This window comes from Aspergillus piperis, assembly GCF_003184755.1.
Source record: "Aspergillus piperis CBS 112811 unplaced genomic scaffold BO85scaffold_21, whole genome shotgun sequence".
NCBI classification, from domain to species: domain Eukaryota; kingdom Fungi; phylum Ascomycota; class Eurotiomycetes; order Eurotiales; family Aspergillaceae; genus Aspergillus; species Aspergillus piperis.
The window spans coordinates 358134-382945 of record NW_020291611.1 but is presented as its reverse complement, the minus strand read 5'-3'; the positions used below and the strand labels follow the sequence as shown (position 1 = coordinate 382945).

General features: G+C 51.5%; 11 protein-coding genes across 11 annotated transcripts; 8 read left to right on the top strand and 3 right to left on the bottom strand.

Moving 5' to 3' along the window:
- Positions 1-14: 14 nt before the first annotated feature.
- On the bottom strand, positions 15-2000 carry BO85DRAFT_523232 (indoleamine 2,3-dioxygenase family protein). Its single transcript, XM_025665328.1, has 5 exons — positions 1334-2000; positions 960-1273; positions 748-908; positions 388-690; positions 15-327 (listed from the first exon to the last, which is right to left on the bottom strand). Exons 1-5 carry the CDS (start codon positions 1822-1824, stop codon positions 112-114), a joined length of 1485 nt encoding a protein of 494 aa, XP_025511853.1. The 5' UTR covers positions 1825-2000; the 3' UTR covers positions 15-111.
- Positions 2001-2743: 743 nt separating this feature from the next.
- Positions 2744-3696, bottom strand: BO85DRAFT_404930 (protein PET117). The gene is made up of 2 exons (XM_025657287.1): positions 3353-3696; positions 2744-3290 (listed from the first exon to the last, which is right to left on the bottom strand). The coding sequence occupies exons 1-2, from the start codon at positions 3446-3448 to the stop codon at positions 3117-3119; spliced, it is 270 nt and encodes an 89-aa protein (XP_025511852.1). The 5' UTR covers positions 3449-3696; the 3' UTR covers positions 2744-3116.
- BO85DRAFT_452776 (uncharacterized protein) lies at positions 3673-4737 on the top strand. The gene is made up of 6 exons (XM_025660904.1): positions 3673-3738; positions 3795-3833; positions 3891-3924; positions 3992-4000; positions 4053-4153; positions 4239-4737. The coding sequence occupies exons 1-6, from the start codon at positions 3736-3738 to the stop codon at positions 4410-4412; spliced, it is 360 nt and encodes a 119-aa protein (XP_025511851.1). The 5' UTR covers positions 3673-3735; the 3' UTR covers positions 4413-4737.
- A 151-nt stretch (positions 4738-4888) lies between these two features.
- On the top strand, positions 4889-6766 carry BO85DRAFT_380318 (triglyceride lipase; the record flags this gene model as incomplete). The annotated part of the gene is made up of 8 exons (XM_025656374.1): positions 4889-5096; positions 5159-5385; positions 5457-5658; positions 5706-5744; positions 5792-5921; positions 5977-6204; positions 6290-6324; positions 6663-6766. 8 exons carry the CDS (start codon positions 4889-4891, stop codon positions 6764-6766), a joined length of 1173 nt encoding a protein of 390 aa, XP_025511850.1.
- A 486-nt stretch (positions 6767-7252) lies between these two features.
- BO85DRAFT_503338 (arrestin (or S-antigen), N-terminal domain protein) lies at positions 7253-9520 on the top strand (the record flags this gene model as incomplete). The annotated part of the gene is made up of 5 exons (XM_025664227.1): positions 7253-7465; positions 7579-7692; positions 7751-7963; positions 8041-8613; positions 8663-9520. The coding sequence occupies 5 exons, from the start codon at positions 7253-7255 to the stop codon at positions 9347-9349; spliced, it is 1800 nt and encodes a 599-aa protein (XP_025511849.1). The 3' UTR covers positions 9350-9520.
- Positions 9521-9808: 288 nt separating this feature from the next.
- Positions 9809-13906, top strand: BO85DRAFT_428537 (uncharacterized protein; the record flags this gene model as incomplete). The annotated part of the gene is made up of 3 exons (XM_025658209.1): positions 9809-10456; positions 10547-12862; positions 12919-13906. The coding sequence occupies exons 1-3, from the start codon at positions 10095-10097 to the stop codon at positions 13904-13906; spliced, it is 3666 nt and encodes a 1221-aa protein (XP_025511848.1). The 5' UTR covers positions 9809-10094.
- Positions 13907-14154: 248 nt separating this feature from the next.
- Positions 14155-16799, top strand: nfr1 (putative AIF-like mitochondrial oxidoreductase (Nfrl)). The gene is made up of 3 exons (XM_025657286.1): positions 14155-15146; positions 15233-15422; positions 15477-16799. The coding sequence occupies exons 1-3, from the start codon at positions 14582-14584 to the stop codon at positions 16732-16734; spliced, it is 2013 nt and encodes a 670-aa protein (XP_025511847.1). The 5' UTR covers positions 14155-14581; the 3' UTR covers positions 16735-16799.
- A 48-nt stretch (positions 16800-16847) lies between these two features.
- BO85DRAFT_452767 (DNA-directed RNA polymerase I subunit RPA43) lies at positions 16848-18753 on the bottom strand. Its single transcript, XM_025660903.1, has one exon. It carries the CDS (start codon positions 18680-18682, stop codon positions 17294-17296), a length of 1389 nt encoding a protein of 462 aa, XP_025511846.1. The 5' UTR covers positions 18683-18753; the 3' UTR covers positions 16848-17293.
- A 146-nt stretch (positions 18754-18899) lies between these two features.
- Positions 18900-20365, top strand: BO85DRAFT_523224 (J domain-containing protein). The gene is made up of 3 exons (XM_025665327.1): positions 18900-19046; positions 19135-19653; positions 19751-20365. The coding sequence occupies exons 1-3, from the start codon at positions 19002-19004 to the stop codon at positions 20255-20257; spliced, it is 1071 nt and encodes a 356-aa protein (XP_025511845.1). The 5' UTR covers positions 18900-19001; the 3' UTR covers positions 20258-20365.
- Positions 20366-22680: 2315 nt separating this feature from the next.
- BO85DRAFT_146706 (uncharacterized protein) lies at positions 22681-23748 on the top strand. The gene is made up of 2 exons (XM_025654112.1): positions 22681-23213; positions 23269-23748. The coding sequence occupies exons 1-2, from the start codon at positions 22792-22794 to the stop codon at positions 23651-23653; spliced, it is 807 nt and encodes a 268-aa protein (XP_025511844.1). The 5' UTR covers positions 22681-22791; the 3' UTR covers positions 23654-23748.
- BO85DRAFT_146707 (uncharacterized protein) lies at positions 23749-24173 on the top strand. Its single transcript, XM_025654113.1, has one exon. The coding sequence runs from the start codon at positions 23844-23846 to the stop codon at positions 24117-24119; it is 276 nt and encodes a 91-aa protein (XP_025511843.1). The 5' UTR covers positions 23749-23843; the 3' UTR covers positions 24120-24173.
- Positions 24174-24812: the final 639 nt, after the last annotated feature.

Sequence of the window (24812 nt, the reverse complement as noted above, 5' to 3'; positions counted from 1 at the left end):
TGTAGACGATGTATGTTTTAAAGGTAGGTTGAATTGTGTAAAAATGTAGTAAACTATAAATGTGTTGCTCACATATGTGGCAGGTATCATAAACTCTCCACAGGCATCTATCTATACACCCCTCTCCTGACACCACTTCTCTACCTCCTTCGCCAACTTCTCCCGCTGGTCGCGCACCATCTCCATCATCGGCTCAACCTGCTTTGCATAAGCATCGTAGCCCTTCTGTCCGTCCGGTCCAAGGCCATCCCCCTTCTGAGGCGCCAGATACGTGTCGTAGACCGAGATCATCAAGTCCATCACAGCAGACAGCTGGTTGGGGAGCCACTGTAATGTGTTAGTCACTCTGCCAATACATCTGACTCCAAAAGGCACGCATAGACATACCGTAACAATAGGGCTTCCGCCAGTAGCAGTAGGGTGCGGCGTGCGGCGAATAATGTACTCGCGGGCAAACAGCCAGTGTCGCCAGCGGAAGCTGCGCACGTGGTTAAGAGTTTTCAAGAGAAGAATAGCCGTCTCGGTATCTGCCAGCGCAAAGTTGCGCACCCCGACCTCTTCCGACTTGGAGTTGATGTGCGCGAGGAACTCGCGGTGGGGAAGCGGACGGTAGGCGCGGAACTCATGCAGCACTTTTGTGAGCGGGTTGGAGGGCATGGGGATCTGGCAAAGGTGATCGAGCAGTGGGATCTATGTAGACATTAGCTTGATATTGACTTTCTTGTGGAGTACGATAGGGCTGCTTACCATGCTGTCGTTTGCACCACTCTCTCCGCGGAAGAAAAGAGGCTTGTTGTCGAGTACCCCGTCGTAGACGACGCCGTTGGGGAACATGGACTGAGAAGTGATTCCGAAGATGAAGACGCGGAAGGAGAGGTAGTCCTGGGGCTTGGAGTTGGCCCACATGTCTGTAATCGTTAGCTGGAGTGTACTGATACAAGTAGGAAGCATATGCATACCCTCCATGGCTGCTTCGATCTTTTCCATCGACTCCAGGATCTCTCGGAACCCGTCGTTGACTACCGAGCGGGGTCCACCCTGCTCAGCGGTGTCGACAACTTTGACAGCTCCGCTGATCAGGCCGCTCGAGTACTTGACCATGTCCACATGGGTCAGGATAAATCCTGCCTCTGAGCTCTTGGGGTCGAGGCCGTTTTCAAAGGCGCGGACCAATCTAAGGTTGGGGTAGACCAGGCCCTTGGATGGCTCGGCCAAGGTGTAGTTGAAGAGGGAATATGCAGCTGCATAGGACAAGAAGGGAGGAATGTCCAAGCTGTATCATATTAGTATATTGATCAAGATACTATATATAAGTCATGTGGGGTAGACATACAGCTGAGCACAACGGTACATGGGACGAGCTACAGTCTTGGGCAACAGGTCCCGCCCCAGCCCATAGCCACTCTCAGGGTCCTTGCACCAGTTCTCCCAGCATGGCTCGAGGATATAAGCCGAAGCGAGGAACGAATAGTCCCGGAACAGAGCAGCAATCATGTACAGGTCCGGCAACCCCTCAGGGGTGACCTGCTTGTCGATCTCATCCGTCAAGTCAGGCAGCTCAGCCAGGACAGCAGGGCCCAGCTCATACTTGGCAAGCAGACCTGGAGAGCCATCTTCCTTGAGTACTGGCATCCGCTCAAGCAGGGACATCAGGGGTTGGAAGACATCAGGCAGCTTGGTAGGGGCAGTGAGGTAAGGGAGGAAGCCAGTGGAGGTGGTGATAGTAAAGGGGTCCAAGGACCGGGGCACAGTGGAAGGGTCATCATGAATGTGAGGGAAGCGATCCACAGTGCTGTTGGGCAAGGGGACTCTAGAGGGAGACATGGTGTGGAGGTAATGTAGTATAGAAGTCTATCCGAGATGTAAGGCAAATGGATGATGACGTGATGACGATGAGAGAGTATAGGGTTGGTAGAGACCCAAAGTCAAAGAAAGAAGAAGATAAGAAAAACGGGAAGTTTCCCACTGCGAATGTTTGCGGATACTAGAGGATCTGGGAAGGAGAGCTTGGGAGTCAGAATTGGGCGGGAAAGCAGGCGATTCTTATAATACTCAGAGGCCGGTATCAATTCCGGCCTCAAAGGCACCATTACGAAAGAGGCAGGAAAACTGCGTGGGGACCTCAGACTCGTTCGCGATAACGTAGCATCATGAATAATGGACCATACTACGTGATATATTGGGGTTCTGCGATGATTCTACGCAGAAACAACACCCCTTACAGGCATGTCTGGCCATCAGATGCACGTCCATCGACTCTATACAAACTCTTGGCAAATAAGGGCACGCCAGAATCACGGGGACGCGCTATTCCCGATTGAGCAGGGTATAGCAGCTGCACCCTGTGCTTGTTCCGAGGTCTAGCCGCCTGGTGGCGGTCATAAAGGTGCTGGTATATATTTACAGGCTCCTGATAATAGGATAGGCCTTTTACTACTCTCGAAAATACTTCTAACGCAGCCATAACTGCCCCAAAGCGTTGCCGTCTACATTATGGACTGCTTTATACTTCACCAAATGCCAAGGCTTTATGTCACATGGCCCCCAGCATGATTGGCCAACATCCTTGGATCGCGGCCGAATAGGCTTTCCTAGTTGCATGAGGCCGGAATTGGGCCGGCCTCCGATGATAGCCGGCCTCCTTTTATGTCGGTCAGCGATCGCTCCTATCTCGGAGTCCGCCGGCACGTGTCACCGTGCCGTTCTTGGCTGATAAGGATGTTACTACAACAATGCTAGATATCAGCGTGTCTGAGACTGACATATATTTCTGCTAAAGCAATACGGAATGAATATATGTTCATGCATAGCAGTGCTTCTTATACCGCTGCCATATAGCCTTCGCATTGCCTTCTTTCAGCAGGTGTGGCGCTGAACAGCCAATCCCTTAGCGAAGCATGTGGTCTAGAGACAGACTGAATCTATAGTATACAGAGGCGGGTATGGATATTGATCTCTAATGTACATTTTGGGTATATTCTACAAGCATACAGCCATCACATGCCAAGTGGACATCTATACCTGCTCTCTCGTTAAGAAGGGTTCACCTCCGAACACCAAGGGAATGAACATACCAGACAAAGTCTATGAATCGTAAAGAACCGCTCGGGCGTGTATCATGATGTTTGTCCTTGATTCGACTTCCCTCCGCTTGGATCATCAACGCTGGGCGAGACCTTCTGTAGCTTCCGGTACTCTTCTTCCAACGCCCTTTGCATCTCAAACTCGGCCTGTCGCTCCCTGCGGATACGCTGTTTCTCCATGTCTAGCTCAACCGCCTTGTGCATCCCCTAGATACGAAGCAAGCATTAGTCACTGCAATTGTCCTGGCCATAAAGCACCGGTGACCTACAATTTTCTCTTGTTCCTGTGCCCAGTGAACAAAGTAGATGATCCCCGCCGTACCGAGACCAGTCGCGGCCAATGTCAATTTGGAAGCACGAGACATATTGCCTTGTATGCAATTTGTAAATTGCGCGACAATTTCAAAGAAGCAGTAAATAAATGAACGGTTGAATGCGCGAGTGGCATCATGTCCAAATCTGCGTCGGATTATCGGTGATATCAGTGATGGCGGTGTCTGGTGGCAGAACCCCGACCGCCTAAGGGGTCATTCGTGGCGTCGGGGAGATCGAACGGCGCATCACAAGCTCACGACTCCACCTCTGTATACTCCTATATTCTCCGACTCTTTCGTTCTCATAAGCGCCTTTTCTGAGAAATAATACTGCAAAGATGGTGAGGAGAATGTGTCGCTCGACTTGGGAAATTGCCATACTGACTCTTTCGGATAGTCCGCTCAGAACTCCGCAGGCATTCAGACCCTCCTCGATGTAGGTCGCATTTGATTGAACTGGGTGGGGTATAGTGGTTGACCATCTCTATTTCAGGCCGAAAGGGAGGCTCAGAAGATCGTCCAACAAGGTTAGTTTACACTATCCCTAAAAGAATTTCGAACCATCAATCAGTGCTGACGTGTCGCATTATCCAGCCAGAGAATGTATGTCATCAGACACCCGATAACCACAGCATCCCGATTAATGTTCTTGTAGACCGCACGAAGCGCATAAGGGAGGCAAAGTCCGAAGCACAGAAGGAGATTGAGGAGTACAGAAAGCAAAAGGAAGAGGAGTTCAAGAAGTTCGAGGCTGAGGTATGAATGACTATCTGTCCTGCGGGGTTGAAGTTGGGAGATGCGACATTTGGACGAACGTGAAGGTTGACATTACTGTTTCTAGCACTCGAGCGGATACAAGAAGGCCGAGGAGGATGCGAACAAGGAGGCTGAGGTGAAGCTCCAGGAAATCAAGGATGCTGGCAACGAGAGAGGTGGAAAGGTTATTGAGACTCTTATCCATGCGCTGGTCGATGTGAAGCCCGAGCCGTCCGAGAAGATCGTGATCAAGGCATAGAGAAATGATGCCGGTTGTCATTGCGGCAGCATGAGGGGTTCTTGTTTGTCATTTGCTTTCAGCCTGTGAATATAGTTCTGGCCCGCTGTTTGAGCATTACATAAATTATGTTGTATCCTGTCTGAAGCTGGCAAGAGTCAACTTGAAGTTGTCTCGATTTCTCGATGCTGTTATAAGGTTGTTGCAAGTCAACCTATAAGGCCCTTGAAGCACAACCCAGCATACTAGTGTAGCGCTTATGTACACCAATAATAGTAAACTAAAAGAGAAAGGCTAGCTCGTTGATCGCATGCATGCTTTTATTGCCAGTTACAAGCTGTGGATACAGTAGACGTTGTCAGTGCCATGGTGTTGCGGCCTAAGGCATGAAGTGCCCAGTAACTGTTGCGTCATCAGGAACACCAGGCTGCCCCCAATGTATACATTTCTCTCAAGCCTCTCTTCAGCATCACACAATTAGTGAGAGGAATCATAAGATGAGACATGCCGTTGCCGTGTCCAACGGCGTAAGAAGCATCAAATTTCATTCGCTCTCTGTCCGCTATCCAGCCCTGAGGTGTCTTTCTTCCTCTGCGTGTAGGCACAGCCCACAACATCCCAGCAGCCCCGATGCTCTCGATCCGCGCCTGGAAGACCTGGGGAACGTTATCAGAGATGAATATGCGATAATTAGGGAGAACTACAGTAAGCATGGGCCATGCAAAGACTTTATCATCGGTGTCGAGCTACTGATACTCCGTTAACAGATGCCCCAAAACATGCAGTTGTTCTCGCGCATGGCCTGCTTGGATTCGCTGAGCTGCGTCTTGCTGGACGTTATCTTCCTGGAGTTCAATATTGGCGTGGTATTAAGGAAGCTTTATCGATGCAAGGGGTTCGGGTCATTACTGCCACAGTGCCTCCCTCCGCATCCATCGAAACGCGTGCTGAAGAATTAGCGAGAGATATCGCTGCCGGTGCACCCGGAGAACATGTAAATATTATTGCGTAAGTTTCTACCCCAGAAGATATGATGTTGACTTGTCTGACCTAAAATAGTCATAGCATGGTAAGTGCAACATCTACCTACCATTGCGGGAGCCGTTGTTGACACTTCCCTTAGGGGTAAGAACCAGGAAAGTCTACCCTTCAATAGCAGATACTTATCAGTGCTCAAGCGGGCTTGACTCTCGATATATGATCACTCATTTGAAGCCGACTGATTTCAAAGTAAAATCGTTGACCACGATTGCGACTCCCCATAGAGGTATGTGACGTCTCGAGATAGGCAGAAGATGTACTCAACGTTTCTAGGCTCTGCTGTTGCAGACTTCGCCCTCAAGCAGATTGGCGGTTAGTATGCACTTCGCTTCTATAAATACTATCTAACGTGGTCTTAGATGACCGCCTTGCCCAGCTGTACTATGCTCTGGACCGGCTAAAGGTAGAAACGGGCGCGTTCGCCCAACTAACCCGTGAATATATGACGAACACCTTCAACCCCGCAACGCCAGACATTGAAGATGTCCGGTAGGTCCCCACTGGCCGAAGATGGTGCCGTCATCAGCATGGCTGAGTTATGCAGATACTTTTCGTACGGGGCGGCAATGCAGCCAAGTTTCTGGTCCGTCTTCCGTCTATCCCACCGTCTTCTGGAACAAATAGAAGGGTACAATGATGGACTTGTCAGCGTTGCCAGCAGCAAGTGGGGAGCATACAAGGGCACCCTGGAGGGCGTCAGCCACTTGGACTTGATCAACTGGAGCAATCGACTCAAGTGGCTGGCCGGAGAAATTACAGGCAACAGACAGAGGTTCGCCAATAGACTTCTGAACGCAATTCATTGGACATGCGAGCGCCCCTGCTGACATTGGCTGTTTTTTTCTTGTGTCGTATAGGTTCAACGCCATTGCATTCTACCTTGATATTGCAGGTAAGGCGCGAAATTGTCTCGGCAGCGCATCGGTCGATAACCATGGCTATTGATTCTAGACATGCTCGCTAAGGAAGGACTCTGACGACCCACCCCACTGCAGTCAAATTGGAAATCTTGGTGCCTAGAAGTGTACTTGTAATTTGAAGTATAGATCACTTGGCGATACCCAATTAATTCATACCATCAGTTCTTTGATATCTACTGCCATGGCTCTGCTAGCGTCCGTGACGTGGCGGTGCAACGGGAGGGGATATCCATACTAAGTTACTAACACCATAGAGTTTTGTTCGGGGTGGCTGAGCAGAACCCCGGCTGTGACGCGAATCGGAGGCCAGCAAAAACCAGCCCTGCGAGAGGATCGCCATTCAGTCTGGCTCTTCTTCCCCCGTCAGACACTGTCAGACTGAAAGACCCAGAATGGGTCGCACCCACCGTATGATTAAAAAAATCCGGTCAATGAACTCCACCGATTGCTCGCTCAGATCAATCAGCAGTCATGACTCCAGGATAGTATTCATTTATTAGGAATGGTCTATTGTTTTTTGTTCGAGAGGGAAAAGTTCCGAACGCGCCGAGACCGTACAGTTCTCGGGTTGCCCCACGCCTTGCGCTTTTACGTCCCCTGGATTCAAACGTCATTTTCCCAGCTTGTAATAATCTAGTCAGAAAGTCACTGCCGAACTCCCGTCTTCGTTTTTCTTCTCCCAGCTTTCCACATCCGCCGTGCACTGGTTTCTGTTTCCTTTGTTTACTTGGAGTTCCATATTCCGCTCTCAGTAGATATTCTCCCTCATATTTCTCCCAGTGCATCGTCGTCTACTCCAGCACAGACTGACTGACTGGTTCGGTCCCTGACATCGAGCCTGTGCACATTTGCCGGCAGGCCCGCTTCAACCGCCACACGGTTCACCAACTTGTGGTCGTCATGTCTGTAATCATCCACCTGGACCGGCCACATAAGCATTTCACCAATCTCGACTATCTCACGGGAAAGGTGATTCTACAATTACACTCTGAAGCTGCAATCGGAGGCATTCAAGTAAAATTAGAAGGCGAAAGTCGGACGCGCCTGGCCGGTCCGAAATATCCACATAATGAGCAATCGGATAAGAAGCGTACCGAAATCGAGGTTCACAAGGTGCGAATCCTAAGCCATTCCCCTCCAACTTCCTCTTCCTCTTCCTGCCGAGGCGCGAAAGAAATTGTTGTGATGGACTTCAATGCAAGCGATACTGATCTTAGCTGTTGTAGATCCTGTACAAAGTCGAAACGGTTTTCCCCACTGCCGCAGTATTCAATGCAGAGACTCCAGACAGAGCTTATACATTCGCAAGAGGGACGTATGAGTATCCCTTCAAATTCAAGGTCAGTATACTGTGCATGGTAATACCTGTGACATACAGAACTTATAGTGGCTGTGCAGTTCCCATTCAACAATTCTTGCAGCATACACAATAGCATGCTTACGAACCTGAACATCACGGGTCTGAGGGTCGAAATGGCCAGGGACACCACTCGCCATGTGAAAAAGACACTCCCTCCATCTCTCAGTGGCTTCCCTGGCATGGCCGACATCAAGTACTATGTGAAAGCGACGGTTATTCGTCCCCAGTTCTACAAGGAGAATCTCAGGGCGGTATGTTGGTTTAAATGAGCGATCGCTGCGAGAAGAGGATAATCTGCAGCATTCCAATGCTGACAATTGGCGTCTAGATCACCAACCTAAACTTCCTTCCCATCGAGCCTCCCAGGACAGGAAAACCGAACGAAGAAACTTATGCAAGACGACAACACCAATTTACGGATGCCCCGAATGTGTCCAAGAAAAGAAGCCTTTTCCAGAAGATGTCGAGCAGTTCGCTCCGGGACACCGCAGGCGGTTCCCCTCGCGTATCCGCTGACCTGCGACTACCCAACCCATCAATTCTGACCTGCAATGAGCCTATACCGATGCGTGTCCTCGTCAAGAAACTATCGGAGTCTTATGAGACTATTTTCCTGCAGATGATCCAGGTCGAGCTGATTTCTTATACCAACATCGTCGCTCATGACTTACGGCGCACCGAAAGCGGCACTTGGGTCATTCTCAGTCAGAGTAATATGGCCGTGCCTCTCGGCAGAGGTGGAGACCCAGCGGATACGGAGTGGACGATTGATTCTAGTTTATGGAGTGGCATACCTCTACCCAGTACGGTAGCGCCGTCATTCGAGACCTGCAATGTCTCGCGGACGTATGAGCTCGAAGTTCGAGTGGGCCTGACCCATGGAAGTATTGGGAACATGAAGGTAAGTTGTCAGCTGCACATTTCTAGATACTTTTGCTCATAACCATTAGCCCCAACTTATCGTTCTTCCGCTACGGATGCCCGTGAAAGTTTACTCCGGCATCGCTCCTCCGAAAGCACTTCTGGATGCCATGGCGGCCAATGGTCAGGCCAGGCCAGTGGCTAGCCCTACAAGTCCCACCGGATCGATGGATAGCACACGCCCCCCAATGCCGCCTCGGCCTGCTAGACCTCCTGTGCCTGCCAATCCTGAGGACGGCTACGACGATGCACCTCCCAGTTACGAAGATGCCATGGCTGAAACTCTCAGCCCTGTAGATGGCCCCCGTCGAGAGTATAACCCACCAGATGCCTCTTCCGAAAGATCTGTTGAACCTGGAGCTGATCCGCGATCTCCAGTTGGAAAGGAACCTGAGGCGTCCACACCGTACGGCAACCAGGAGGCGATGTCCTCGTCGGAGACACTCGATATGCTGCCCGAAAGCCCACCAGAGTCCCGCTCTGGTTCACCCCCAAACTCTCCCGTTGCGCGTCAACAAAGCGTGCTCAAAATCCACAAGGCTCCCCTTCTGCTGGAGGAGGATAGCCCTCCCGAATATCAGACGATTGCAGCTGGCAAGCCGCAAGCATCTCATAGCCAGGTTAACCGTGTGCCGTCCCAGCCAGGAAGCAGGCCCATGAACCTGGGCGTTCCCAACCGGAAGCCAGTTCCCCGGAGTCCAAGTAGGCAAACCTGAAGTTTGCATGATAACGAGCTTCTATGTTGCAGCCGGGTGCATCTAATGAATTAGCACTGGGCTATTGAACCAATCTCAGTACAGTATCAAAACATTCGTGTCATTGCACGCATCTTTCCGGAGTTAACAGGAAACGTCGATGAAAGTTCCGTGGATATTACTTTGCTCTTCGATACCACCTGATGCATTTTCAGTTACTATACAGGCGACTTGAATCATTTTAATTACTCACATTGTCATTCTATTCAATAAAATAAATTAATAGGAGCATTAGAATGGAACTGTCATATAAAGCAAGCTATAGTGTGGCCGTAGTGAATACGATTGATGCCTTAGGTGTAACGACCGAACAGGCTTAGCCCGGCCCAACATCCGCGCTGCTGGTCGCCGTCACATCTGCAGTTTCCTCCCGTCACTTTTCTACTTTTCTCTGGTTCACGCTTTCCACTCTTCGATTTATTAGATCTTTGCTGTGTTTCTAGCGCTCAAAATGTCCTTGTTGTGATATTGCCTTGAGCTACAACCCCTTCGTGCGGTTTTCCCATACTTGTACTCATACTCCGACGCGACAAGCAAGTCGGAAAGCATCTCGCCGTTGTTAAGCATTAACGCGACGGTTTGCTGCATGATTTTGTTTTGCTTTTCGCCATCATACTAATCAATTTTAATGAGCCGTTGCTAGTGCGACTGGTCCGAAACAACAGAAGAGGAGCTTGAAACAAAATCTTTAAACATTCCATCCACCATGCGTCTTCATCTTATCATCCAGCGCCACGGCCTCCCCGTCACGCGCATTCTTTGGACAACGTCACCGCCGTCTCTTTTCGGCCACAATGCGCCCAGCGCTTCGTCTATGCTTCCTGCCGCATCTTCTGCGCTGGCGTCGACGCGTGCACCTAATGCGCTGTTTTCCAATGGCGGATACACGATCGCGCAGCTCCTGGAAGATGTGAATGAGGTTATCCCGCTTGAGACGGAACCAGCTTTGTTTGATACGGAGTGCAGTGGACAGTGGGGTCTCGAGGACTATGTCGTTGAAGTTGGGGGCTCGGAGTGTTTGCATTTTATGGAAGTGGAAGGCTTGTTGCGGGACGGTGATGAAATCTTGTAAGTGGTTGTCCCCATGCCGGTTGCCATTGTCCTGGCTCTGGCAAATTTGCTATTGGATTGAAACTCATCCCTTTCTACTTCTGGCAGGATACGCGCCCTCCAGATTTCAGACCTTCGAGCCAGACGGCTTTCTGGTCGCCATCAAATATCGTCCGACGGCAAACACCTCATTGATGGAGTCCCTTTTGGGAAGCCATTCCTGAAAAGACCTACGTCGTCAAGGCCTGCGATTACGATCCCTCCGAGAAAGAAACGACGCACTAGCGCTGCGGGCTGGGACTATGGATCACGCTACGAGGAGGAAGATACAGAATGGGCGCCGAATAATCAAGTGGGCTTTGCAAGAGAGTTTCCTGTGATCAGGTCGCATGAGCAGCAGCAGGAGAAGAGGGGTGATGAATATACGGACGCTTATCAGGATGATTATGAGGATTACCACGAGCCTGAAGATGATGGTAATGGGACAGTCATCCGACATGCTATTGACGAGACACGTGATCAATCTTCAGAAAGTGATTCAGATGAATTAAACATCAACCCTGAGGACTTGGCAGAAGAGCTGAAGGGACTGGAGGAGGATTTGGAAATATCCCCTATGCCTATGGCGGAAGACATTGATGTTGAGCAAGCAGGCTATCCGCTGCGCTCCAGACCCAGTATCCATCAATCCGCCCCAAGAAAGAGCTCCTTGGCCCATCCATCTAGTCAAGAGTCTTCTATGCCGGACGGTACTCGCAGGGATTCAAAGGCAGTGACATTTGAAGACCAGAAAGAAAACCCGTCTGTTGTGGAATCGAATGCCATTGTTGCCAGCAAAGTCATTTCAATCCCAGAGGATGCTACGGGCTCAGCTTCAGATACGAGCGATAGCTCATCCGCAAGCGATACGAGCGAGACCAGCGACTCTAGCGACTCAGAGGATTCCAGCAATGCAAGTGATTCGTCTTCCGATGAAGACTCCGGATCGGAAGCCTCTACATCGGATTCAGAAGAAGATTCAAGCTCTGACTCTGATTCTGATGATGACATGTCCACGTCCGAATCGGAGGACGAGCTTTCGGACTCTGATGTAGATGTGCAGTTGCGCACGAAGACCAACCCTCCGGGAGCGGGCTCTCTGAGAACCAAGAAAAGCAATGAGCGTAACAAGATGCGCCGCAGGTTAGCAAAACTAAAGGAGCTTGGTGCCCTGCCCGCACAGGCTGATTTTGCTGCTCTCCGTGACTGGGAAGAGGCCAATGGACGTTCCTACTACATTCCTGAAGATAAACTCGATTCTAAGGAACAAGAACGTGCGGAATTTGAAGCAAAGCGACAGAAGCTACTCCGTGATCTTGCATCAGGGGGAGTCGATGTCACTGAGGTGAAGCAAAAGGAAATTGCTTCTCCACAGAGCGTCAAGGCTATCGACCAAAAACAGTCTGCAACCGATGTTGCCAATGGTGAAGATGAAGCCGAGCCACCTTCCAAGCGGCGTACTCTTGATGTTGCCAGCTCCAGGAGGATGCTCTTTGGCTCACTGGGAGTGAGAACCCCACGGACCAAAGAAGACGAGGAGGCTACTCGGAGAAAGCTTGCAGGCAAGGTCAACAACCAGGTTCAACCTTCAAAGTCCCCTAAAGAAGACACGGTTCAAGCGCCTGAAAGCGATTCGGAAGAGAACTGGCAAGACAAGTTGATCCTCCGGGCTACCGAGTGTATTTATGACGATATTGAGCTGACTGCCCCGCCATTCCCCTTCGAGCAGCGCTGGGACGCTGAAGCTGGTGATATCATCAGGCAGCGCAAAGGTTGGGGCAAGAAGAGAAGACGGCGGCAGCAGCTTCAGGTTTACGATGGGGACGAAGGATATGAAAATGGCGATTACGGCTATTCCGTGGGCGACTATTCCGTCGGCGATTTACAACTTAACTACGATGATGCCGAGCAACCGAATGGAGACATGGAGGGAGTGGAGCATGCTACAGAGCAGCCCGTAGAAGAGCAATTTGAGAATCCGGCAGACGACCTTCCTGCTCTGCCCAATGACCCAGCCTCTCTACAGGACATGGGTGTGGAAAACTTGAAGAAGGGCTCGATCATTGCTTTCCAACAGCTGGAAATTTCCAAGGCTACGGGCTGGCAGCCCACGGTTTCGGGATACCGAGTCGCCAAGATCCACGAGGTCTTTGAACACGATATCATCAAAATCCGGTTAGCCAAGCGTGACCGACGAGAGGCACGAGATGACCAGGACTGGGATGAGGAGAATGATAGGCCGCAATACAGTGGATTTGAAATGCCCGGGATGGACGAAGAGGAGGACGACGGCTTCCGAGAGTTGTCATTCGCCGACCTGATTGAACCCAAGCTTCTCCGATCTGCTGACACTGCAGGTCTTGGGAATGCTGGGAAATCCAGCATGTCAGTACACTAATTTCCTTACACTCGTCTGGCGTTCCTGCGCTCACCCGACCAAGCTCCCGTGCAACAGAGGAGCCCAGTCCAAACGAAATCGAGGCCACGCGCGAGTACGAGGACCGCCAGTCACCAGTGCGAAACTTGGAAAGGGAAGGGACTATCCCCGACGAGAAGTCATTGAACCAAAAGCCTATTGACCACACGGAGGGTTCGGCCGTGCACTCTAGCCCCATCAAGTCACCGCATTTTGACGGGTTTCAGTCGCCTCCCGCGGACTTGACAACCGGGTCGAAAAGTAGCCATGGAGACCAGGTGTCCAGATCTACACCTCCGGCAGGACAGGACAGCGAGAATGGCCGGAACGGTCGACAGCCGGAGGATGCCCCCGAGATCAAGGACCCTCCATCGACCTTGCACTCGATGCTTCTCCCCGATGACGCCAATGACGGTGGTTCTGCAGCCAACGCGTCAGAAAACGATCTCCAAATGATCATTAGCCCCGTGAGTATGATGTCTTTCAACTGTCTGATGGAAACATACTTTCCCCCAGCGGTCAAGAGAGAGACATCTGCCGTGCCTGCCAAGGAAGAGCCTCGATCGCCTTCCATCGTTCCCAATCCCTTCTACGAGATTGACAAGGCGGAAGAGGAACGACAGCGACGACAGGCGTCTCGCCAGGGGCGGTGCAGTAGCAACCCGGACGGTGGAAACGGGACGATGGAGCTCATGTCCCTAGCGGGATCGATGTCTCCCGTACCCAGACCAACTCCCCGAGTGAGATCACAAGCGGTGGAGGAACCGTCATCGATCAGCGTTGTCCCGGAGAGTGTGCCGCAGCCTTACCAAGACGATCCGGAGCCGTCGCAGCTGTCTGAGGTGGTGGACCTGACACAATCGAGCCCGCCGGTGTCCCCGGGAGGTAGTGATGAAGACTATGCACGCTCACATCGACTTCCTCGAGGGTCCGGATGGGTACAGAAAAACATTCCTCGAACCCTACGGGTGACGCGACAATCACTGGGCCGACGAAGGAATAGAAGCAGTTGAGATGACAATCAATGGTTTGGTCGGGAGTTGTATGGATGGATAGGTGGATGGGCGGTTGGGCGGTTGGGCGGATGTACATGCTGTTTGTAAATATGATGATTCCCTACTGTGTATAATCCTTCCGGAGGATCCACAGGGATAATGCATGATGAGTTTCATTTGTCGTAATGCTTTTCTTTCGGAAGTATCTACTGTGTACTCCGTAACTTGTTCTGAATCCATAGTCCTGGAGGTCCCCACCTGGGAGGTGGATGAGGCCCCACTCTCCCGGATCAGTCTGACAAAACACGAGTGCTGATTGGAGAAGAGGGGGCCATGGCAGCGACGTCATTGACGTGGGTTGATGGACGAACCGGGAAGGCACGACTTCAACATCGACAGAAAATATGTAAGGAAGGTGCGACTGGTGGGTATGGTATTATGTTGTATCGGATGTGTTTTGAGGGTCTGATTCCATGGCAGTTCCGTCGGAATGGGCGGGCTTCTTTATGTCATGGTTCTATTACTGATTTAAAACCGATAAATAAAGCTTCCCAATGCCATGGCATCATAAATCGATGTCTATTTACTATTTATACCCTCAATTCTTTACTAGCTTGCTGACTTGCTACTACTAGTAGTCAGTCACCTTTGCGTGCTTCTTTCCTTCCAATTAATACTAACTTATCTCCCCTCATGCCCCGACCCCTCCTCCTCCCTAGTACTGCTGCTGCCCGTCAGAGCTTCTTCCTTCGTGCTTCAGCTCGTTGGTCCCCTTGCTGCCCCTCATCCTCCTCTTCCTCATCCTCGATTCATTTTCCCTCTTCATCCGCCCGCATCCCCCTCCGCTGCTGTCGTTGCAGTTATCGCAACTCGGCTCTCTGTCGCTGCTCCTGCTGTGCTCACCCCACTTCGGCTTCTTCTAGATCTTTCACTACTTTATCTTTCTCTAATAAACTAAGCCCCTCCTTTCCTCCCATCCATCCCTCCTTACGAGCACCATCCCTACGTGCACCCTTCTCCACCAATTCCCTCAAAATGGCCCAGGATTACAAACTCAAGGACATCACGTCCCTGGCGGACGTCAAGGACATGGACAAGGTCGAGTGTGAAGTCGACGGTATTCAGGATGGCAAGGTCCTCTTGGTTAGGTATAACGGTCAGGTTCACGCTATGACCCCTAAATGTACCCACTATGGTGCTCCGTTGAAGTTGGGTGTCGTGGCTCCTGAGGGGAGGATTACTTGTCCTTGGCATGGTGGTATGTTTCTTTATCTTCTTACTTTCTTACTGTTGATACCCCTTGGGTATAGATGAGGATAAAGAGTTAACGTCGATGTGGTATAGCTTGCTTTAATGTCGAAACTGGTGATGTTGAGGATGCGCCGGCCCCGAATGCGTTGAAGAAGTTCGAGGTGTTTGAGAAGAATGGTGCTGTTTATATCAATGCCAATGAAGCCGATGTTAAGGCGGCTCAGAGAGATCCTGCTGTCAAGTGTAGTGCTTCGCAGCAGGAGAAGTTGGTCGTTGTTGGCGGGTAAGTCAGGTCATTTGAAGAAGTTGGGGTCAGATGTTAATAGAGTCTCTATAGTGGAAGTGGTACCTTTGGTGTGGTCCAGGCGATCCGGGAGATGAAGTACAAGGGTGCCATCACTGTTATCACCCGCGAACCGAACCTCATTATTGACCGTACGAAGCTGTCCAAGGCGCTGATTGCGGATGCCGCGAAGATTCAGTGGCGGCCTGAGGAGTGGTACAAGGAAGCTTCTATTGAGGTCGCCCATGATGATGTGACGGGCGTTGATTTCCAGAAGAAGACGGTGACTACTAAGTCTGGCAAGTCGTACCCTTACACCAAGCTGGTCCTTGCGACAGGAGGTGTGCCGCGCACTCTCCCACTGGAAGGGTTCAAGGACCTTGGAAACATCTTCGTGCTCCGCACCATTCCGGACGTGCAGGCCATTCACCAGGCACTGGGCGAGCAGAAGAACAAGAAGGTCGTTATCATTGGCAGCTCCTTCATCGGTATGGAGGTGGGCAACTGCCTTGCCAAGGAGAACGACGTCACCATCGTCGGCATGGAGAAGGCCCCGATGGAGCGTGTAATGGGCGAGCAGGTCGGCCGCATCTTCCAGGGTAACCTGGAGAAGGCGGGCGTCAAGTTCAAGCTCTCCGCCAGCGTGGACAAGGCAACTCCCTCCAGCAGCGATTCCAGCAAGGTCGGCGCAGTCCACCTGAAAGACGGCACCGTGCTTCCAGCAGATCTGGTCATTCTCGGAGTGGGAGTGCGTCCCGCGACTGACTTCCTCCAAGGCAACCCATCCGTTACCCTCGAGGAGGATGGGTCCATCAAGACCAACGAGCACTTTGCGGTCCCCGGTCTGAACGACGACGTCTTTGCTATCGGTGACATCGCCACCTACCCGTACCACGGGCCAGGCGCAGACCAGGAAAAGGGCACATACACCCGTATTGAGCACTGGAACGTGGCCCAAAACGCCGGACGCGGAGTAGCACGCGCAATTATCCACAGCGGATCATTGCAATCCCTCAAGCCCAAGGCGTTCATCCCCATCTTCTGGTCCGCCCTGGGTGCCCAGCTGCGCTACTGCGGAAGTACCGTGGGCGGATGGGACGATCTGGTGCTGAAGGGAGAGCCCGAGAACGCCAAGTTCGCTGCGTATTACTGCAAGGGAGACACGGTGGTGGCCGTTGCTACGATGGGTATGGACCCGGTGATGGTCAAGAGTGCCGAACTGATGCGGCGCAAGAACATGCCGACCAAGTCGCAGATCCAGAGTGGGGTGGATGTGTTGACTGTGGGTGTGCCTGAGTCTGTGAGGATTTAGTTGTATTTAATTGGCCATGATAATGAATCTATTGCAATGAAAGATGGGTACTGTATAGTTTATCAAGCGATATATATTCTGCTTCGCAGTAACCTGTAGTATCCTACCACCCACCTATGACTACTGTCGTTCCAACTGGTATTTGAACATCATACGCCTATTAGTATTATTTGAGAGCCTGAAATACATTGGCATAGACGTCTTATACCAAGAAGCCTCTTTCAATGCGCATGTCTTCATGATTCCTGTTCTCTAACCCCTCAGAAGTACTCCAGCCTTGATATAGTATCAACGACAACAACATGACAGGCATAAAATTAGATAAACCAAATCTTTTTGATATTCCCATCTAACGCCAACCACAAACAAAGCTGAATACGATACACACACGCACACATACACAAAAAAAGATAAGGAAAAGAAAGATACTATATAACATGCACACATACTTATAAACAAGTCAAGTTATTCCAACCTCCCACCTCCCCACCCCATCCCATCCCACTCATATCATTCAATCAATCATCAACATGACTGACTGACTGACTGACTGACTGACTTACTCCTTAGTCTTCTCCTTCTTCGAAGACTTGGACTTCTTCTCTTTCTTCTCCTTCTTCTCCTTCGACGAAGACTTCTTCACCTTACTAGGCGACTCCTCCACATGCACATCCACCACCTCCGGCTCCAGCTCCGGCGCCACCGACGCAGAAGCAGACCGGATGGCCAAAGCACCAGACATGGTCGTCACGGAGCCTAGTTTTCTGGGTGTCATACCGGTAGATCCACTACCACCGTAGGAGCTAGAAGGAGCAGCATAAGGAGCGGAAGAAGAAGAAACCACGCCCGTCCTCTCCTCCTCCAGAACCCTCCTCTCCTCCTCCTCATCCAGCATCGTACCCTCAATGCTCAGAAATCCGCTCTCCCGCTCCGACCCAGGAATCACATCCACATCCACAACCCGGAACTTGATCGTGCCGCGCACACGGTGACCAGACACCGACTGGAAGTATCCTTCCGCAGCGGCGGTTTCGTCGTCGTCGTAGTAGTCGCCTGTGGCGTTGTTGTTGGTAGAGGTGGAAGTAGGATCCGTATCAGCGAGGGGGTTCACGTCCTCGGCGAGGGCGATGGGACGGAAGAGTTCCTTGGCGGGGTCGAAGGCAGATTTCTTCTTTCTTCCTTCGGAGGTGGAGGAGGAGTCGCTGTCTTCATCGTCTTCTTCCTTTTCTGTAGCGGAGGTGGTGGGTGTCTGCTGCTGCTGTTCTTCTTCTTCCAATTCCTCGCCGGGAGGAATCCACTTCCAGCTCGGGGGTAGACGTTTCCGCTCAATGCCTACGGAGAACAGGTTCAGGACGATGGCGCCCAGGAAACCCTCCGATTGCACGTTCACCCATCCTTCGAGGATCTGGCCGCGCTGGGGCCGGAATACTAGGAAGGTCGCCGTGAGGTAGACGTACAGGACGCCGTATTCGCCGGCGGTGCGGGCCAGAGTCAGTGGTTGCGGGAGGTTGGGGTCTTCGGCGTTGACGATGTTGGTGGATGAGGGCGGCGGGGTGCTGGAGATTGAGGCATTGGAGTAGGCGAGGACGATGCCTTTCAGGGGGGCGTAGTAGGTGAGAAGGAGCGGGGAGAGGTGCTCTGCTAGCAGGGAGGCTAGGGCGTGGGTTGGCGAGATGGAGATCGGAGAGAGTGGGAGGTAGAGCGTTGCGGTCGTGAGGGTGTAGGGGGAGTCGGGGATCGTGGGTTTGCTAGTACTGGTGCTGGTCTTGGACTGGGATTTCTTGCTGCTGCTGCTCTTCTTGCTGCTGGTGGCATCGCTTTCGTGCTTGCGCTTCTTCTTGCTGGGTGATGTGGTGTCCTTGTGTTTGCGCTTGCGGTCTTTTTCGGGCGAGGTTTGTCTGGCTGGCCCTGTCGGGTGGGGGTCGAGGTCCATTGCATCGAGGGCCATTGTGTCTATTGGGGAGGGGGATTGGCGGCGCAATGGAGGGCAGGTTGTGTTGATTGATTTGATGCCGGTGGAACTCGATGCCTTTTTTTTTCCCTCTTGACTTTTTTTTTTCTTTTCGGATTTGCGAGTGGAGGCGGGCGGTGGGGTGGGCGGTGAGGCGGGCTTCTATCCGGAGTGGGTGTTTAGTTGGAGGCATAGAGATAGACAGCTTCTGGAACCAGCATTTTGGCCGTTTTCGCTCTTTGGTACTGTTGGTATTTGGTTACTGGTTTGATGGAGGCTTGAATATTGTCTGTTCTGTTGAGATATCATCCCGCTCATGTCGTCCCTTCTCTCTTTCTTCGGTTGGGCTGTCCTCCCAAACGTGAGTACCGTGTCCATTCCCTCCGCAATTCTATAAGCGCCGTGTTGCGCAGTAGGAAATACACAGTCGTTAACAACACTCGCATCAGTATGTCACCTCCATCGTTCAGAGCGTCTACTATGGCATCACCATCCGTGCAGGCGAACCCCGCCCTCAGCCCGGCACTCCACGCTATGCGCGACACCGCCGGCGCATCTACATCCTCGTCGTGACCAGCTACCTCCTCTACACTCTCTACGAGACCTTCCATCGCGTACAAGTCGCAGGCGACTTCTACCGCGCTCTGGGTGTCTCTCCGTTTGCCGATGAACGCACTATCAAATCGCGCTTCCGTCGACTGGCTGCCCAGCACCACCCAGATAAGGCCGGCGGCGCCGTGTCCGACAGCTACTTCGTGTATCTGAGGCTGGCGCAGGATACGCTCCTCGACCCCGTGAAGCGGGTCGCGTATGATATGTACGGCCCGGACATGTTGAATTGGGGCGATAAGAGGACCCTGCAGGAGTTTGTGATGGCTGGGTTGCAGCGGTCTCTGCCGCAGTATGTGATCGGGTTGGTTACTATTGTGGTGCTGCAGTTTACGTATTGGTCGGAGTGGGGACGTTATGTGAGTATACCTGTTCTCATTTCTCGTACTTTGGAATGCGGTTCTTCGACTTGGGCTTGGGTTGTATGATGGCTAATGGTGGATTGCTTTCGTCTAGTGGCGCTACTTCACCTTCGCTGCGCTGGTTACCCTCGAGTCGATCCTACTTACACGTCCTACGGCATTACTACTCCCGTGGAGCTATATCCCCGCCGGGTTGCAGGGTGTGCTGGGCTTCTCGTCCAAGGGCCCCGAGTTCTATCTCCTGCCGTTTCAGATCCTGACGCTGGCCCAGCGTGCCTCGGTCACTCTGCACATCTTCATCTCGCAGGTCACGCCGCCGGAGATTAGTAAACGGGCGTCGTCTGCCCCGGGCGATCGTCTGCATCCGCAGACCATGCAGAAACTGGGTCAGCTGGCGCAGCTCTCTCGGGCCACGGATGGCGAAGCAACTCGGCTGCTGCAGTTGGGGTTTGCGCCGTTCAAGGGTGATCGTGAGGGCGTGACGGCGCTGCGGAAGGGCATGAAGGAGGCGCTGGTGCTGGGCAGTGTTCGGGCTAGTCCGGGAGTGCAGCAGGCGGTTGGGGAGGTGATTCGACGGAAGAAGCAGGGGAAGGCGGATTGAAGTGATGAAGTGAAGTGAAGTGAAGATATTATGTATTTTCTTTTTATTTTAGTAGTAGAACACATTTCTTTTCTTAGTTGAATATATTTAGTTCGAATGGAGTGATACAATAGTAGTATGATTGCTGTAATACTCCCTACATTCACCCGGTAGATTAATCTGAACGATGGTGGTGTCGATCTTACACAATAGTAGTAGTGAATTGGTGTCCGGCTTAGAATTCAGCCATGAGGCGATCAAAATGTTTAGCATCCTTATTGGCAGCTGCCGCAGTGAATGCGTGGCCTGTTTCACTCCCAGCAATCCAGCCTGCTACTATACATACTAATACTACTGTAGACATGTAGATACTACGTATATATATACGTGTGTCATTATTGTCAGATTCTGGAGTCTTAGTATAACATCTATACAAACAACCGTTCCAATACTGTTAACAAATAAATGCCAAAGATAGTTGGCCGTGGAATGGATTATGGCCAAGGCAAGGCAGCCTGGCCGATCGGGGCCAGATATGCTGGTTCACAGTTGAGGGATTTCATGGATTGAATCCCTTTAGTGCAGCGGTTGTTGTTACTAGTTGGTTGGTTGGTCGATTGATTGATTGATTGATTAATTGCTCCGAGCTTCCACCCTTCTTACCCCCTCTTTTCTTCCCTGCACTTTGTAGTAACTGAACCCCCCTGGATAGTGGCATTTTAGTGTACTCCGGATCCTTGTTAACTAGATACTTGGCCGGAGGGGGGAAAATATGTAGCTAGATTGTTACTAGTAAGTATAGTTGTTAGATTAGTTAGTAGATAGGTCAGTTGGTTTCTCAAATCAAAGAAAGTCGATTCCTTTTCCAGGATTTGGTTTGGTTTGGTTTCTTTCTTTCCTCTTCTATCCTGTACTGTATATACATTTTCCTTTCCCTCTTGGAAATAAGACTCAGCTGATGCACGATGCATGGTTTTTTAGTTCCAAAGTATGTAATGTATCTTAGTATCCTGCATCAGGTGTGCAAACGAATGGATCGATTGATCATCCATAGTAAACCACGTAACCTGAGAATAAAGAAAAATGCGAAACTAAAATTGATTTTTTGACCGCTTACGAATAAATGGGAAAAATTTAGTTCCAAGTGAAGGAAAAGGGAATAAGAAGGAAGGAAAGCCGGAAGCGGCTGCGGTTCGTTCGTTCTTTTTTGACCCAAAAGTCTAAGCGGCGCCAGGCGGGACGGGCGATCCATATTTTTTTTTCTCCCATTCCCTTTCCTTCATTTATTTTTGCACTTTCGTGATCAGGAGAGATGGGAGGAAGAGGGAAGAAGGGAGTGGGAGAGAGGACCGGACTGGGAAGAATATGGATGAGAGAATGTGGCTGGTAGTGAATGATTGAATGGGATTCTTGTATTCTGTTGGAGACTTATTTATATAAATAAGTATTGTTGTATTGTTGGTCTATTGAATGGTATCAGTGTATTCAAATAGTTGTTTAAGAAGTGAATAGCTGTAGTCATAACTCTCATAGAGAAATTGCAGTTCATGGTTTTCATGGTCTGAATGAGGGCATTCATACGGACATACGGCTCCGGATAAGTCCAGGAGATGATGTGATGCGCGTGGTATGGTACTGGTAACCGTCCAAATGGGGGTGTTTTTCAAGTGTTTCTGACCAGACAGGAACCGTTCGGTTGCTGGGTGTAGAGATGCAACTTGGCTAGCTACCACCATAGTAAAGTGCTTATCTACTAGAGAACAAGACGCGTATCAGACGGTATGAAGACGCGGCGGTAACGCGCCGGACCCAGTAAAATGGGGGATTTTCTCCGTAAAGTAAGTAAGTACGGAAAGGGCGGGCGGCGAAAGGGCAAGTCAGTAGGCAGTCGGAACTGACCTTCAGCTTCTCTCCTGGACTGACCGCACCAGAAAAGTCTGGCTTGTCGTTCCCTAGACGAGGAGCGTGAGAAACACACACACACCACAATGAAACCACCACTCGGCGCCTCGACATCCCCATCCATCCCTTTCTTCCCTTCCCCGTCTCCCTCCTTCTCTTCTCCTCTCCCTCCTTCCATCTTCCTCCCCCATCACCATCATCATCCTCACCCTCAACTCCACCTACACCACCACCGCCCTATCCTCACCACCGGAGTATGTCACCAGCGCCTCACGTCCACTGCCTCCCTCTTCAGCCCTGCCAGACTTTCGCCTCTCTCTGACCGAGTCTCGCCGCCGCCCACGACTAACACCACCACCACCACCATTCATCCGGTTCCCTTCCATCCCACCAACCAATCCCTCAACACCCACGTCACGATCGTCACTTAATTCTTCCACCTCCTCGCCCCAACTCAGTCTTGCGGCTTTATTAATCCTCACCCACCTCACCTTCGCCTACGTTTGGCTGTGGTCTCTGCCTAAGCAACCCGATCGGGGGGGTCCCTTCTCATCTTACTCTCTTCCCAACTCCTCTTCGCATCGTCTGAAGGGGCAACCCAACCTATCTCATCATCAATTCCAACAACGATCTCGACGTCGAGACGATCCACCATGCCGGCCGCCAGCTCTGCCAGCTCCACCGCAAACGGTCGCTCCAGCCGATCTGGACCTTCCAAAAGGATTGTTGTCCTCAAGCTGTCTACGGATCTGCTGAGCCAGTTCGTGACACCACCGCCCGAGGGAAAGGACAAGAAGAGCAAACGGGGTAGCGTCAGCAACACCGACTCGCCCGTCAAGATTCAGGAGCCTTCGTCCCCGGCTTCCTCGTCTGCCGAACTACCTCTCCCTCCTTCGTCCGTGGACAATGCCTCCGATGCTGCGTCCACCCCCGCCGCAGGCACCTCGGCTGCAGACACACCTCGCCGCAAGGGCGTTCCGGGCCCTAAGCCGGGCACCAAACGAGGCCTCAACCAGACGGGCGAGACCACTCCGAAGCCGAGAGGCAAGCCCGGTCCCAAGAAGAAGCCCCGACTGTATGTTCTCCAACCCGATCAATCGGTAATGGTGCATTTGCTAACTGTCTCTTAGTGATGACGGCACTGTCGACACTGCCAAGTTAGTGGCCGCTCACAAGCTCGGTCCCAAGGCCAACTTGGGTGCCATCAATGCTGGTCTACGCGCTCTAGATCGCACCGGGGCCCCATGCCGTCGCTGGGAGCGTAAGCCTCTTCAGCTCAAGAGCTTCACCGGTATTCAATGGATGCTGCCTTCTTGGCGTACTCCCCGTCCGTTGAAGTCCGAGGAGAACGACGAGGCTCAGGGCATGGCTCTTGAGACTGGCGACAGCGACAGCAAGGCCAACCAGAGTGCCAGTGGCGTCCCCAGCGAGAAGAGCACTGGTGATGGTGAACTTACTCCCGCTCCGCCCAACCTGACGGAAGCGTCTTCTCCTGCCATCGCCATGACTGCTTGAAGAATCATGCAACCGCTGTTGCTTCTTCCACCAACGACATATTGTCCTTCCTGTACATTACTTTTTGACACACTACTACCTTTATTTCTTTCGATGTTCCTGGTGATGGCTTTTCTGTTTCTGCACTTGCGTGTTGCTTGGGTTGGCGTTGGGTTTGACGGTTACCGGACTTTATCAGCGCTTCACTCGCATGAGAGACGTATTTGAGGCTCTGGCATGGGGACGTGGCGGTGCATCCTGCACATTTCATGGGCTCTTTCTCTGTGAGCTGCTTGCTTGCTTTCACTGCTCGGTTTGCTTTTACTATTTACCACTGTTCTGTATCAGTAGAGATTTCGCTTATGGGCTTGGACAAGGGGTTGAGGGAATTTTTCTTGTTTATCGGCGATTGGCCGCATATTCGAGACATGGATACCAAAATGGACTGGAATGGCAGCATTGTCTGCGTTGTCCCACATGGAATTGAAGGCCGATTGTGCACCTGAAGGGCCGCACGTGCTCACTATATTCATCTAGACTAGTAGCTGTCTTGTAGTCCGTAGATAACCGGAGGAATCACCATTCCATGACTACACGCTAGGAAAGCCTACTTCTCTAGGCTACGATCAAGGGATGCTTGCCTCCGTCGTTGCACTCTGGGATATATATTTAGGTGATACAGTGTGGCAGGAGCTGATGTTACATCCACGACGCCTAAGAAGCAAAGACGGGGGAGATTTCCGGTAGCCAAGACTGTCAGCATTCGTCGTGCTGCCTCCATCCCCCCGCCCAAAGAGTAGCAAAAGTCTTTAAGCTGTGGAGCAATAGACTTCGTATCCTAGCTACGGAGTGGGTATCTACTATACTGTATACTTACTGACGAATTCTCCCTGTCCAAGGATGTTTCCGGACGAAGGAAGAATAGTGGGTTGGACCGTCCCGGGGTGTGTGTTCCCCCCCATGGCGCCAGAGCCGGGGGTGATACACAGCCCTGGCATCATAATCCCGCCCAGTTCTAGTCTAGACATAACCAACATTTGACATCAAGAAAGAGTCTCCCCCACAATCCGCCCCATGGATAGGTAGAAAGGGAACGGGGAAATAAAGTAACTGCTCAGCAGGTCGTCATTCCTGTTGGACCATAACGGATGATGAATGAATGAATGAATGAATGCAAGGG

What these genes read in the sequence shown, in the direction of transcription:
- BO85DRAFT_523232 (XM_025665328.1), bottom strand. Translation starts at nt 1,824, where the DNA reads ATGTCTCCCTCTAGAGTCCCCTTGCCCAACAGCACTGTGGATCGCTTC. An exon ending in GATCGAAGCAGCCATGGAGG is followed by an intron (nt 909 to 959) that starts GTATGCATATGC and finishes TAACGATTACAG; the next exon opens with ACATGTGGGCCAACTCCAAG. An exon ending in GCGGAAGCCCTATTGTTACG is followed by an intron (nt 328 to 387) that starts GTATGTCTATGC and finishes AACACATTACAG; the next exon opens with TGGCTCCCCAACCAGCTGTC.
- BO85DRAFT_404930 (XM_025657287.1), bottom strand. Translation starts at nt 3,448, where the DNA reads ATGTCTCGTGCTTCCAAATTGACATTGGCCGCGACTGGTCTCGGTACG. An exon ending in CACAGGAACAAGAGAAAATT is followed by an intron (nt 3,291 to 3,352) that starts GTAGGTCACCGG and finishes CTTCGTATCTAG; the next exon opens with GGGATGCACAAGGCGGTTGA.
- BO85DRAFT_452776 (XM_025660904.1), top strand. An exon ending in GCATTCAGACCCTCCTCGAT is followed by an intron (nt 3,834 to 3,890) that starts GTAGGTCGCATT and finishes TCTCTATTTCAG; the next exon opens with GCCGAAAGGGAGGCTCAGAA. An exon ending in TCAAGAAGTTCGAGGCTGAG is followed by an intron (nt 4,154 to 4,238) that starts GTATGAATGACT and finishes TACTGTTTCTAG; the next exon opens with CACTCGAGCGGATACAAGAA.
- nfr1 (XM_025657286.1), top strand. Translation starts at nt 14,582, where the DNA reads ATGCCCCGACCCCTCCTCCTCCCTAGTACTGCTGCTGCCCGTCAGAGC. An exon ending in TACTTGTCCTTGGCATGGTG is followed by an intron (nt 15,147 to 15,232) that starts GTATGTTTCTTT and finishes GATGTGGTATAG; the next exon opens with CTTGCTTTAATGTCGAAACT. An exon ending in AAGTTGGTCGTTGTTGGCGG is followed by an intron (nt 15,423 to 15,476) that starts GTAAGTCAGGTC and finishes GAGTCTCTATAG; the next exon opens with TGGAAGTGGTACCTTTGGTG.
- BO85DRAFT_452767 (XM_025660903.1), bottom strand. Translation starts at nt 18,682, where the DNA reads ATGGCCCTCGATGCAATGGACCTCGACCCCCACCCGACAGGGCCAGCC.
- BO85DRAFT_523224 (XM_025665327.1), top strand. Translation starts at nt 19,002, where the DNA reads ATGTCGTCCCTTCTCTCTTTCTTCGGTTGGGCTGTCCTCCCAAAC. An exon ending in GTTGGGCTGTCCTCCCAAAC is followed by an intron (nt 19,047 to 19,134) that starts GTGAGTACCGTG and finishes CACTCGCATCAG; the next exon opens with TATGTCACCTCCATCGTTCA. An exon ending in GGTCGGAGTGGGGACGTTAT is followed by an intron (nt 19,654 to 19,750) that starts GTGAGTATACCT and finishes GCTTTCGTCTAG; the next exon opens with TGGCGCTACTTCACCTTCGC.
- BO85DRAFT_146706 (XM_025654112.1), top strand. Translation starts at nt 22,792, where the DNA reads ATGCCGGCCGCCAGCTCTGCCAGCTCCACCGCAAACGGTCGCTCCAGC. An exon ending in CCCAAGAAGAAGCCCCGACT is followed by an intron (nt 23,214 to 23,268) that starts GTATGTTCTCCA and finishes ACTGTCTCTTAG; the next exon opens with TGATGACGGCACTGTCGACA.
- BO85DRAFT_146707 (XM_025654113.1), top strand. Translation starts at nt 23,844, where the DNA reads ATGAGAGACGTATTTGAGGCTCTGGCATGGGGACGTGGCGGTGCATCC.